General features: G+C 44.1%; 1 protein-coding gene across 1 annotated transcript in view; it reads right to left on the bottom strand.

Annotated features, from left to right (window-relative positions):
* Positions 1-325: 325 nt before the first annotated feature.
* Positions 326-13,853, bottom strand: part of ANTXR1 (ANTXR cell adhesion molecule 1) — a 214,361-nt gene continuing 200,833 nt past the window's right edge. Inside the window, exon 18 of the mRNA XM_088470809.1 lies at positions 326-6,122. Within this exon, the coding sequence (XP_088326935.1) occupies positions 5,847-6,122 (276 nt within the window). The 3' untranslated portion in view covers positions 326-5,846. The remainder of the gene's footprint in view (positions 6,123-13,853) is intronic.

The raw sequence follows: 13,853 nt of genomic DNA, 5'->3' as shown, positions 1-13,853 counted from the left end.
TAACACAAGTGCACTAACAGGCAGCAACAAACATCAGAAATAGAAAGTCTGCCTGTGCTGTCAAGCTGTACATTAATTCCGTCTCACGTCACTGGCGCCAAGCAGCAGGATTGACCCTCAACAGATCAGCAGCCATTGTTATGGAGCGACCACCACCGTGACTGTATACAGCAGAGAATGGCAGCAGCATTAGTATTCTATTCTATTACTTTTAAATAAACTTAAGTTATAAAACAACGCTGCTCTTTCAAAAACACAGGCACACTTACACGCATGCGTTCTTACCTGTAGTAGAGAGTGACGCACATATAAATCTACTGATCAATACAGTTTGTGAAATTTGTTTTAATACCAAATCCCAAATAACAACAAAATATAGTTCAAATGTGACAACATGATACAGCACAGAACCTATGAAGAATCCCAATGACGGCATGTCCTAGGGGTGAATTTGCTATGTATCATCCAGCATTTTGTAGAATACGAAGACGTCCAGGAGTGACGGAAGAGTGAAGAGATATGAAAGGAGCATCATGCTTATTGGCTACAGTTCAATTATCTGACCCAGCTATAACCTGTTACTATGACCCCACAAATACAGGGGTCTGGCTGAATGCGGGAAGTGTTTACTCTTGGCAGCCTGAAAAACCATGGGGACATCCTCCATATTCCTAGTAGCAATTACTCAAAACTGAATATTCCAGACAAGTAACAGGCCATGCCTCCGGATGTGGTTTATGTGTATGCAGGAGAATAATTTGCAGTATGACAGCTGTTCTTGTGCTATAAAAAAAGGATCCTTTGGCTCATACAACCTTGGAAACAGCTAGGCAAGGGCAATGGGAGTTGGTCATTAATATAATGGATACTGTTTTGATTTCCAGGAATGTCAACATACAAGATACTGTATGTACAGTAAACCATAAAATGCAGTTTTGAAAGTGATGTGCAGCTAATGCCATGTTCCTAACATGGCATCGTATTCAAGACAAGGCACATCCCTTCATCTTCCCCACCCTCCCTTGTGATATATTGGAAGGATCTAGGTTCTTGGAAATCAAAGGTCCACAGATATTTCCCCCACTATCAGATTTGTGAAATATAACTATACACTTGATGATTTACACACGAAGATGATTTCTTCAGCATCATTAATTATTTGTGGCCAGGAAAGTCCCCGGTAATTGCAACAGTTTATTGTATATACAATGTTTGTCATTACAAAGAAAGTGAATACACTAACTGGCTATATTCCATTATTATGGAGACAGACACACAATATGACAATATTCCACATGACAAGTCCTGCTTGGGTGCAATAATAACTTACATCTAGTGCCCAGGTAACAGGGACTGATACACAGGCATATGTGGTATACACATAACATTATATACATCACAGGCAGGGCATGGGTAACTGCACAATACCACATAATAGATAACACTCCATACACATGTAGATGGCAATTATTACAACCGTTTGTATAATGCTGCTATTGGTCAACATTTAGGGCTTGATCCGATTAGGTGCGAAGGCAGCAAATTGCCATTGTAATGGCTTACAATTCGTCCCCCTCTCCCGCTCAATCTCACCCCGAACTCGCACATTGGGTCAGTGAAAAAAAATGTGCGAGTCCGGCTGTACCGCAAGCGCAGCATACAGTCACACTTACTCGCGCCACGATTAATTCACACTTTATTGGATCGAGTCCATTGGGTTAAAATACCAAACTACCAGTAATTGGCATACTAGTTTATCATGGTAACCCTGCATGTTTTTCTTACAGATACTAAACACAGGTAACCGGGGATTCCAGGCATTGTCTAACCAGTCGCTGGCTGAAGATGAGTAATTGTAGCCATAAATACGCCTTTCCCTTTATCTAATGCTTAAGCCTTTATTTTAGCAGTCCTGAATAAACCAACTTGGGATCAATCTAGGTACTTTCCATGTTGCCACACTTCTCCTAAATATTCATCAAGCATAACCTCCAATAGTCACATCATGTTTTACAGGGAGAATTATTTAGTTCATATTTCCTGTTAAATAAAACAAGAGATATCTTTTTACCAAGGTTAGAAATATTAAGATTTATTTTGGTACTTGTGTACTTTACGGACTCATTGCAGAGAGAACCCAAGTGTCCTACACTCATTACTATTATCAATCATGGTAATGTCTAAATCCCCTTCACGGAGAGGACTCTGACGTCCTCAGCCAGTGTCCAGCGCCATTCCCAGTGTCCAGCGTCATTCCCTACCATCCAATGTGGGCATAGAGGGGGAATATAACCTTGTGGCGAGCATAGCGAGCCACCGAGGCCGCGAGGGGACAACTTTCTTCTTTAGATGGGGACAACTTTCGGTACTTGTGTACGTAAAGTACCACTTAAAACTTTCATTGGGTTCTCTCTGCAATGAGTCCGTAAAGTACACAAGTACCTTTATTTTTAAAACGATGTAAAATGAATGATACGGTGTAGTGTCGTTTCACCAACCAACAGCGCTGTAAGCTTTTTTGTTTTTATCAATGCTAAGCATTTGGCTAGAAATGTCCCATAGACAACAATGACCTATATCTGTTTGTGATGTAGTGATATTGCCGGCGGACAGGATGCCGGCCGTCGATATACCGACACCGGAATCCCGCCGCCCGGCATAATGCCGACATCCCGAATGAGATCAGGATACCAGCGTCGGCATCCCGAACCACCGGAATCCCGAACCTTGGCAGGGTAAGTGTGTGTGTGCTTGTACCTGGGGAAGGGGGGGTTAGGTTTAGACACCCCCAGGGGGAACTTAGGGTTAGGCACCACTAGGGGGGGGTTAGGCACCCCGCTGGGAGACATAGGTTTAGGGTGCAGGAAAGGGGGCTAAGGTTAGGTACCACACGGGGGGGTTAGGGTTCGGCACCCCCCCCCCCCCTCCGGGGAGGTTAGGGTAAAGAGTCAGGCTTCAGCAGCCGGTATTTCATACCCGTTCCTTCTGTTTATGTGCTACAAATAATGTGCTGATAATGGATGGGAAAGTCTAATGTTTGGTGTAGCTTCACAATGGTAAAAGATGCCGAAGAGACAGGTATAATAAGTCTTACAGAGCTTGGCGGAAAAGTCTATGTGATCAATTGATGCGCATATCGTTACAAAGGGGTTGTGCATCAATACAAAGAATCCTCTACATATGGTTTTGAATATGCTATAGGTTATATTTTCTTGGGAACTTTCAACACTGGAAGGATTGTGAATGATCCCGTATATCAGTGACTTCTGTATTGTGTAGTGCAGTTGCGAAAACTCTAAGGAAAGTCATGTATGAATGCACACATAAGGTGGCATATAAGAACTCCATTGTGCCCAAAACCAATATGGCGGTTCACAGTTCAGTGAACAAAACTGGCAGATGACCAGGCAGACAGTACAGCACTCCCTTGCTATGCAATGCATCATAGAGATTGTAAGACACACAATTGCCCGCCCTTGGTACACTAGACAACAATGTATTTAAGAGATTAAAGATGACACATGAATGTGACTTATGCCTTTCACCGCCTTACTTCTGGGAAAAGTCTATAATTATATGAAGAATAGATTAGATTTTTTTATATTTATCACAGGCAGAGCACAGATTCAATCTACACCAGTGATGGCAACAAGGGTCTTATGTGGCTCTTTAAACATGTCTCTATAGCTCCTTTCTATCAGATTAGTTTGTTTAGCTTGTAACACATGTTTAAAATGTGTTGTCAATATGTAATTACTGTACAGATAAGATAATATATTTAATTAAATAAATTCACCTAACTTATTACTGAAATGAAGGGTACTCTTCAGTCCTTATGTAGGTTAGAGTGGGCCCATGCCGCACCAGAAGTGTATCACATTGCCTATTACTGGTCTACACAATGCAGATATCCTAGCAGAGTAGCGTTACAGTAGATTCCCGCTTTAGCAATGCACCTGTGAGCCATAAATAACCCCCAATAAATGTCAAACATCAGAGTATAGGAACCTTTATATACATATTAGATAATGTTACAAGATGTCTTCTCATACCAGATCAACTTGTGTTGCAGGTCGAGTGGTCCTTTAACTGATAATCGTGAAATAAATGCCAGCCACAGATTTACCCTCATGTGGGTGCATTCAATTGTGTGTTTTAAAAATGTGTCCCCAAAAAAAGGTGGCAGAGAGTCTGAGACAGAATTGTTTGTGAAAACAAAATAGGTTTCGTAGTATTGTAAAAGAAATAGACAAATAAAAACAGGGACTGGGGGGATATGAGATGGAAGCTGTCATTTCCTACAGTATGTGTTGTCACTTATAGTTCCCATCTGTTTCCCTTTCTACAGTCTTTGTACAGACAACAGTTACTGCATAAACGGCATCACGCTTATCTGTACAATGTCCTTTATTCTGTTGCACAATCAGCCTCGTTTATGCAGATTGCTACTGTCTTATTTGTTCAAATGAATTAAATGTCAATGCTTTAGTAACTGACTGCCACCGCTGTAATGTGAACATGTAGTAGTGCTAATTGCATTATCTACAAAAGAAGCAGATGATAAACAACATAACCCCTATTAGCAACACCTGGTTTCCCATATAACATAGTACAAAAGCAATACTTTCTACATACAGCTATTTTAAAAAGACAATGCAAGTGTATACATGGTGTTGATTATCCCCTGATTCCTCTATGGCAGAGGGCCCAGAAATACATTGCGAAACTCATACATAATCTAATTTTATAGAATCTGCTATGGCAGTTTTTTATTATTGCAAAGGTCCAGCCTTCTGCTGCTCAAACTCATCAGGTCCCATACAGACTACAATCCCCTCCTGTGGGGATATAATATTTTGTCGTTGTATTTTTCCCTTCAACAGTCTCGCTGGAGGTACATATAGAACGCACAGTTCTTCCTTGTTTCCCATTCTAGAAATCTTCTACTTTGGTCAATGGCTTGTACATCTTGAGATGGCAAGGCCATTCTAATACCCTGAGGGAAAACAGTAGGGTCTCTGGTTTTCTTATATTCTTTGAGATCCACAAGGAAACAATTTAGTATTTTTCTCCGTTATTCTGTCAAATTAGCTACTAGGTGGGATCACAACTTGGCTGTTCTTACACAGTACATCTGAAATATATATAAAAATGTATGTATTTGATAATTAAATCAATTAAAACATCTAATGCAATGGTTTAGTTGATAGCCATCAATATTGCATCAACCCATGGTGGTCGTCCGGTGGTCATCAGGTGGTACAGTCTTCCTGGAACATAAGTGCTATTTTTTTGTAAAATACTGAGCCAGTTAAACTGATAAACACATTTTAGAAGATAACTTGGATGACCAAACATGTAGACACATTATTCCAGGCTTTTCAACTTGGACCTCCATGTCTGTTTGCTAAGCAATGTCAAACAAAAACAGTAGTTCAATGGATCACCACCAAAGATGTCCCATTTATTTGACTGGTGAGTTCATATAAAAATCCTTTGTGGTCAATAGTTGGGTTACTGTACTCTAATTGTTAAGCTGTTTATCCTAATGATTTGGAGAGAGCATTCAAATCGTTATTTGTGATTTTCACCCAGTTCGGTCGGTCAACCAAATATATCAGCTGGTTCAATAGATGACCAAATATGTAGAGAAGTCTAGCGTTCAAACTTCCAGAAGTTGATAAATCCACAACTCAGCATGGCTTATCTCTAATAAAAGTGGTTATAAAAGTGGTTTTTCTGGAAGCTTTTCTGAGGAATGTCAAATCCATCCCAAAAAACAAGGTGAAGAGCTTCACGTAAAAAATCCCCAGCAGTATCGGAGATGGGAGGCTACACAGAGCACTCTAGATTGAAGGACGAGGCGGAGGTCTATTTGGAGGTGGTGCTCTGTTCGGAGGTGAAGCTAATGGTGGGGGAGGAAGAGAACTCGTTGGCGATGGAGTTGGTGGTGGAGAGTGTATTGACTGAGGAGGAGGACTTACTGGAGGAGGAGGGGTATAAATTGGACTATGAGGTGGTGTATAGATTGGACTGGATGGAGGCGACAGAAGAGGAGCATTGTTTAATGGATATCTTGGGGGCATTGGCTTCTTTTCCCTAGTGAAGTTGATGCATCGTCCCTGAAATGAAAAGACAAAGCAAAGAAAAAAAAACACAATCAATTAAACTTTGTAGAAACATTTTATGAAAGAACAAAAAAAACTCGAGAAGCATAAATGTCTTGTAAACATAAATACCATATGATTTTATTTCCCAGAGAAGAGGTAGGTAAATTGTAGTTATACTCACTGGCTGGGAAAGCATGTGATGCCACCTTTGATATAAAGACATTTTGAAATAAGCTCGTAATTTTATTTAAAAGGCCTAAAATAAATTAACATGTTGTCTGCTGGAGGATAATCAAAATAAACACCCAGCAGGGAAGGGGTTAGCGGTTGGAAAGCTGAACTTGCCTTTCAGTTCCAGAAATGTCACAACTGGCTCATACACTTAAACCAGCTGCTGGAACAGAGAAGCTCAGCGGAGCCCAAATAAATCGCACTGAGATTTGAAATATGTGAAATATATGGCAGATTCCTTGGCTGCACTTACTATGGAAATCTGTCAGCTGAGGTTCATGTAAGGATATTAACTTGCTCTAGCAAGTCCTGCAACTCTCTGGCTGGTCTAATACCAAACTACAGTAGGTCTAGAATGGATATTCAGAATAGGATTTGCTCTGTGGGTTAAATCCCTTGCTCTTCACTGCATGAAAAGAGGATAACCAGTGAAAATACATACCTCATATTCAAAGTGGGAAACAAATCTGTTGGTTTGTGTATCTAGGGGTCTGAGCACCCCTGGCAAAGTAAGGGACTGGTAGCCCCACCACTCTGTGTCACTCCAGGCCCTCCATGTGTCACTTCAGGCAACCCTGTGTATTTCTAGGCACACCCTGTGTCAGTCCATGCCTCCTCTGTGTCTCCCCAGGCTCCCCGTGTCAATACAGGCCCACCCTGTGTCACTCCAATCCCACCCCATGCCACCCCTCTGTGTCACTCCAGGCTCCTCTTGTCAACCCTCTGTGTCTCTGCAGGCTCCCCTGTGGCGCTCCAGGCCGCTCTTGTGTCACTTCAGGCCCCCCTCTGTGTCTCTCCAGACCCCCAATCCCTGTATCTCTCAAGGCCCCCCAATGTGTCTCTCCAGGTGCCCCAGCTTCAGGCCTAGTCGCAGGAAGTCACAAGTCAGACATGAAGCAAAATAAATACACACAGATTGCGAGAAGACACAAAAGCACAATTAAAAAAAAAATAATCTTAAGTCGAGACAGAAAAAAGTTTCCATCGACACCCGTAGCTGACTCAGTATAAGCCCCACAGAAAACAATCACTAGGACATACCAGCCTAACACCTTCCGCTGGTGAATACCTGTGATGAAGAGCAGCGTGCTCTGTCCTACACAAAATGGCGGCTCGCAGGACAGGAGACACTAGTTACACGGCTGCTAAACACTGGGCGAGGTCATGTGATGCAACAGAAGTTGCCAGGGTGACAGAAGCCTCCTGGGAACTTGCTGCGATGTGTCACCTCTAGCTGTGTCACTTCCAGCAGGCTGTTCGAGGTGTACTACAGGTCCCAGTATGTTGCAAGGCTTACCTCCCAGGAGGCTATGCGGTGAATCCAGCTCCTAGGATGCTGTGCCGTGGCTGCAAGCAGTTGAATGCGGGGGATGAGATCACGGTGGATGTAGCGCTGGGTGCTGACTCCTAAACATACAGGGACGGCTGGGGACTCTACTTCCTGTTAATGAGGATGTGGACGGGGACCAGTGACGTAGCTCTCATGCCCTGCCCCCATTGTATGACAGAACACTCACCGCCAGATGGTGCCCGATCTCGGCTGGCAGCCCTGGCGAGTGCCATCCTGGCCAAGGAGTAGACATGCCCCCGGATGCAGGAGTTAACTAATGTACTGTCTAATAAACATAATTGTCTGTATTATTAACAGAAATACCTTTCTAAAGTCCTGGCATAGGAATTCAATATTTTCTAACTTTAAACAACAAATGCATGGCTTGGAAGACAGTAATACTGGGACTGCATCTGATTTGTAAAAAATGCAAACTATCCCTCCCTTGCACAAAAATAGTACTGTATTTATTCTCATGCCAGAATCGTAAGGGAAAGTGTTACCCTAATACATGGCAGAGATACACAATTTCTCTAACTTTTTACAAGTTGGCAAATAAGGCCAGCCAATTACTGTCCCAAATGTTTATGAATAAACACCCATTTTAAAGTAATATTTTCCATTAATTATATACTGAATTTAGCTATGTCTTAAAGGGATTTTTTTTCCCCAAAAAGTAATCTTTCTCCAATAAAGTCAAATTTTCTGGGGTCTCTGTCGTTCATCAGACACTCACCTGTGGCGCTGTACCTGATGCTTCTCACAGGCTAACTGTGCCTGTTATAAGTTTGTCAACAAAGCTGACCCAATACAGTACATCTGGACCAGACTTTCTAATCAGCTTCACGTAGATTGTAAGCATTAACAACTAGGGTCTTCTCAGCTAATTTACTGTTTGTTTCTCTATAAATAATCCATAGGGGTTGAGTTTGTACTCACTGGGGTATATTTACTAAAGTGAGAGGTTTTGGAAGTGGAGATGTTGCCCATAGCAACCAATAAGATTCTTCTTAACATTTAACTAGCACCTTCTTGAAGATAATAGCAAGAATCTGATTGGTTGCTATGGGCAACATCTCCACTTCTAAAACCTCACTTTAGTAAATTTACCCCTCTGAATGCACAGCATTACTATACAACAGTGATTCCCAACCTCAGTCCTCAAGGCACACTAACAGTCCTGGTTTTAGTGATATCCATGCTTAAGCCAAGATGGTTAAATCAAAATAAATGATGTACTGATTAAGTCACCTGTGCTCAACCTGGACTGTTAAGCTGGCCACACATCTAAAGATTATCTGTCCAACAAGCCAACTGGTTGATTGGTTGGAATGAAAATCTGGTAAGGTATGAAAGCAAATGACAATCAGCAATTTGCTCCCAAACGCCGGAAACTGTTGTTGGAACAAATTGTTTAGATCAAACATTTTTAATAAACTTATCTGAATGACCACTTTCATCTTTTTTTTGGCATTTAGGAGCAAATTTCTGATCATATGTTACCAGATTTTCATTCCAACCAATCAACAAGTTGGCTGGTTGGATGTAAGTTGGTCTAGTGTGTGGCCAGCTTTAGTGTGCCTTGAGGACCATGTTTGGGAATCCCTGCTATACAATTATTTGTCAGACATCTGTCCAATCTGGCTTCCTGTTTTCCTGGTAATGTATGACAGCAAATGACGTTTCGACCATATGGTCCCAAACACTGGAAAACGGACAAAACTAATGTTCCAATTGGTTAAATTAGTTTGATTTAAACCAATTTGTCTGAACCATCATTTTTCCAGTGTTTGTGAGCAAATCAGGGGCGTATCTATAATGGGTGCAGGGTCAGTGGCAAACGCAGGATTTCTAGAGGGGGGTTTCCAAATTGTTGATTTTAGAGTGAGTGTGGCCAGTCCATGAAGAGGGCATAATTACCACTTATCCAGCTTTAATATGCATCATACAAAGTGTATTGTGTGTCATATTTCCAGCATATACAGGACCAGCGATCACAGTAACCCATTATATGCTGCAGTAGGGCCATCCTGCCTGAGCTGAATGTTTTTATTTTAGATGCGAGCACCATTCCAGGGCATGGGAGCAAGTCCGGGTGTCTGGAGGAGCAGCAGAAGAACCTAGCACTGCCCTGGACATATATGTAAATATTGGGCTCTATAGTAGTGAATCTCTAACAGTGCATGTTTTCCAAATCCCCTAATTGGTGCACAGGTTATTTATTACTGGCTGATACATGTTAAAAGATCCACAGGTGGTGCTATTTATTTAATTTATGATACTGAGAAAAATGTGTAGTGCTAGTAAAATTCTATTATATTACTATTTCTATTGTGGTCATGGTGTGGGCTGGGGAGGGGGGGTTTCCAAGCAGACGGAAACCTCCCCCTGCGTTTGCCTATGAGGGTGTGCAGGGAACACAGGCCCCTGGGTCCAGGGGGGCCCCGCACCGCACACCCCGCACCCATAATAGTACTTACCTCTCCGGAGTCCCACGTCGTCGCAGGGGTCCAGCACTGTAAAATGACAGGAAAATGGCCGCGGTGGCCATTTTCCCGTTGTTTGCGCATGCGCATGCGCAGTACAGGGAAAATGGCCGCCACTGCAATTTTCCCGGTGACCTGTTCATTCCTTCTAGACTCTGGGCACACTCTAGTGCCCAGCGTCTATAACTCCAGTACTGGCCGGGCAGAGCTCAGTGCGCTGCCGGCCGCCGGGCGGAGAGGAGGGGGCCCGTGTCGGAGACTGCACACGGGCCCCCTCCTCTCTAGAAACGCCCCTGGAACAAATGGACGATTGTCATTTGCTCCCATACGCTACCAGATTTTAATTCTAACCAGCCAGATTAAACAAGTGTCTGACAGATAATTGTATAGTGGATGCCCAGCATTAAGTGCCTATTTATCAATAGTCCCCTTTCACTAGTAATAAAGCTATTTTTACTGTCACCCAGTGGTGACACCCGGAGGGAAGTTATAATTTGGAGCCCCCCCTGGCACAGCCGCTGACACTGTAATGTAGCAATTTGCATGCAGACAGGCTATAGATAGAGGTAGGCAGCAGCTGATGGTCTGACATGGAGTTCTCCACTAGTGTATGGTGGCTTCTCAGGTGCCGGGAAGGGGTGCCATGTATTGGGTGGCTGTGATGGTACACTCCCGTACATAGTTACAGCCCTAAGTAGGGTGAATATGTTGTGGACAATGAAGGAGGTGCCCCTTCACAGCTGGAGCCCGGCGGCAGATGCCTCCATTGTCTCCCATAGTTCTGCCCCTACTGTCACCGCTACAGTATAAGATGTATAGGGTAAAGTGAGGGAAAAAAAAAAATCAGTTTTCACCAGCAATAGTGCATTGGGATAAACTGCTGGGAAATGGTCATACAGTGACACCTAAAACTGTAATTAGACAAAGTACCAGTAATGATGCTGTGTTATCTGGAGTAATTAAGCGTGTCCGGAGTGGCCAGCCCAGAGACTGCGTGGACATTCGCAGTCTTCTGGGCTTGCAAGCCGGCCAGCCTGAGTAAGCTTAGGCTTACTCAGCTCTCTGCCCGGAACCATCCACCATCGCAACTATCGACCACCGATGGTCGTGATGGTGTCCCAGTCTGCAACCTCCATTGCAGTGCTGGGATTGCAAATGCAGAAGGGGGTCGCAATATTGATTACGCACACAGTCCCACTGCGAAGATATGCTAATGTCTGCGATCGCAATGCAATACGCAGCCTAACATAAGGATGCCGACATCCTTTTGCACACATCCGTAATACTGTGAAACCATCGGTAACATCGAGTACCATCAGAGCCTCAGGTCTGACATTACTCAGGAATTGCTAACCTCGTTGCACGCAGTGGGAGCTCAAGTTGCGTATGGCATCGCAGTGGCTAATTTATACATGCACCTGTAACTGCGTTCAAACGCACTGACACGCCTGCGTTTCTCTGACCACCCGCCCTGTCGCCACCCTTAAATGGTACTTCCTGTCAATCACTCTGCGATGGGTCTGCGTAGTCACTGTGATCGCAGTCCCAATCGCAGTGGTGTGTTCGTGCACGCACACTGCCATGCATACGCATGCGCAGTATGCAACAATTAGCCAATTGCGTGCGTAATCGCAGTTGCGATCGCTACTGAATCAGGCGCACTGCCTTGTTAAGTTTCACTGGGCTAGTGCCCTGGATTAATTACATATGCGCTGGTGTGTACACAACTCTGCTAAGCCACCAAGTTGTATACACATTTCCATCACAAAGGGCTAATTCGGCAGTGCAAGTCCAATTATCGGGAATCTGTGCGTGCGCAGGACCCGTTCTGCGAATGTGCAGAAATGGTCCCGCGTGATCACACACAGACCCTTCTATGCCTCTGTCTGATTGGCAGGCAGAGGCATTTAAGGGGCTGTGCAGAGGCCGGGTCGGTCGACGTTCCCGGAAATGGGGGCATTTTCCGGGAGTGGCAAGGCCAGGGGCTACGTCCACGGACACAGTTTTGTGGCCTCGTAAACCGGCCAGCCTGAGTAAGCTGAGGCTTACTCAGCTGGCTGGTGGCCAGGCGCCGTTCACCGTCATGACCGATGGTTGCGATGGTTATCCCAGCCTGCGACCTCAGTCGCAGTGCTGTGATCACAAATGCAGCAGGGGGTGTCAAACACCTCCTGCTGCATTTGCATATTTACAAGGATTTGTTGTTACACTCAATTGTGGATATGGTGCTATCATCACCCTAAAAAGACACCTGACAAGTTCTGACTCTTTCAGCATTTGTCTTCTCCTGCTGGTTCGTCAGTCAATGACGCTATGCCTCCAGCCATTTTTTTTCTGCGGCGTAACAATCATTTGACGAAGTGCTTCAGATCAATAGAGATCACGGTGCCGGAGCCTTGCTGGGCAAGATGAACAGGGCCGTAGAGACCCCGGCCGGACCCAGGTAAAGGAGGGGGCATGGCCTAATTGTGGGAGGCGTGGTCACGCCCCTTTGACAAAAAAAAGAAACACTTTTGCAGCGCCGTGTAGTGGCCCTGCGCGCTGGGGAGGGGGCACTTTAGTAAAGTTAAGAACTTGCTTATGGGATGTTCGGTGTCCTGTGCTTATTTTGAGCAGTTTAGCATCTTTCTGCATTGGTGTAGTGAGACTGGAACTGGGGGTTGAGGGATAGCACACTATTTCAAAGACTTCATTTGCATGGATCCAGCTGATTCTTCTCTATGTGCACAGTTACTTTTTTAAATTAAATCATTGTTCCATGTTTTTGGAGTCCCGGCTATATGGGACAAGATGGAGGGTCATACGTATAGGCTGTCTTAGTTTGGTATTGAAATCAATCAATACCATTGACGGCCGTTGAAGATTACCTGCAGACACAATGTTAGCAAGCTTAAGATGGCTGCTCAAGTTTATCAAAGGATCTCCTGGAGCTCGTTTCCATCTGGGGTAAATGGCTGTGCAACAAGAGCATTACTCTGAGGTGAGATAAGCTTGAAGTAGTGCAGGCTATCAATCGCAGTGGGCTACATCATTGCAGATCGTTCATCTACTTTCTCAGGCTCTTGTTGCATGGCTTACGGTGTAACATTGTCTTTAAGGCTCATAATGTGTCACACAGATTTCAGTGGAAAAGACTTGGGATTTGGTGCCCGGAGCTAACCTCATTAGTGACCTTACTCTTCTTATGTCTGGGAGGTGATAACCTCTGCAAGGAAGGCTTATCTCACCAATATCTTGCTGGCATTTTTGAGATCCTATCACACTGCCTGGGCTGATTGGGAAGGGTTTACCAAGCATCATAGGCATAGAGGTAAGAGCATGAATTGGTTGGTGCGTCAGTTTCTTGAACTCTAGCTTGTATCCTGTTCTTTATCAGTGTGAAAGGCCACCATAACTTTATGAAGAGTTTTCTGAACGTGAACGCTCCTCAGGGTTGGGCTCAATCAGTTATTAGCAGCGATTGCATATGTTGCAGCCTCGGAGTACAAAGCTTTATTGTTCACATCTTTTCTTGTAGACAATTCGAAGCTTGTAGCCTCTGCCGAGACCACTGCTGTTACTATGCTCCGGTTGTCAAGGTTGGAGAAAGTTCAGTGTTGTGTAACATCTATCGCTCCAAGAAGCATCAGTTTGGTAAGGGCCACTGGTTTCCCTGATGGCAGCTGACAATGGCCCTGATTCAGAGCCGGATGCACC

The sequence above is a fragment of the Taudactylus pleione genome, unplaced genomic scaffold (genome assembly GCF_031769625.1).
Source record: "Taudactylus pleione unplaced genomic scaffold, aTauple2 ptg000105l, whole genome shotgun sequence".
Classification (NCBI taxonomy): Eukaryota; Metazoa; Chordata; class Amphibia; order Anura; family Myobatrachidae; genus Taudactylus; species Taudactylus pleione.
This window is presented reverse-complemented; position numbering and strand designations above follow the sequence as displayed.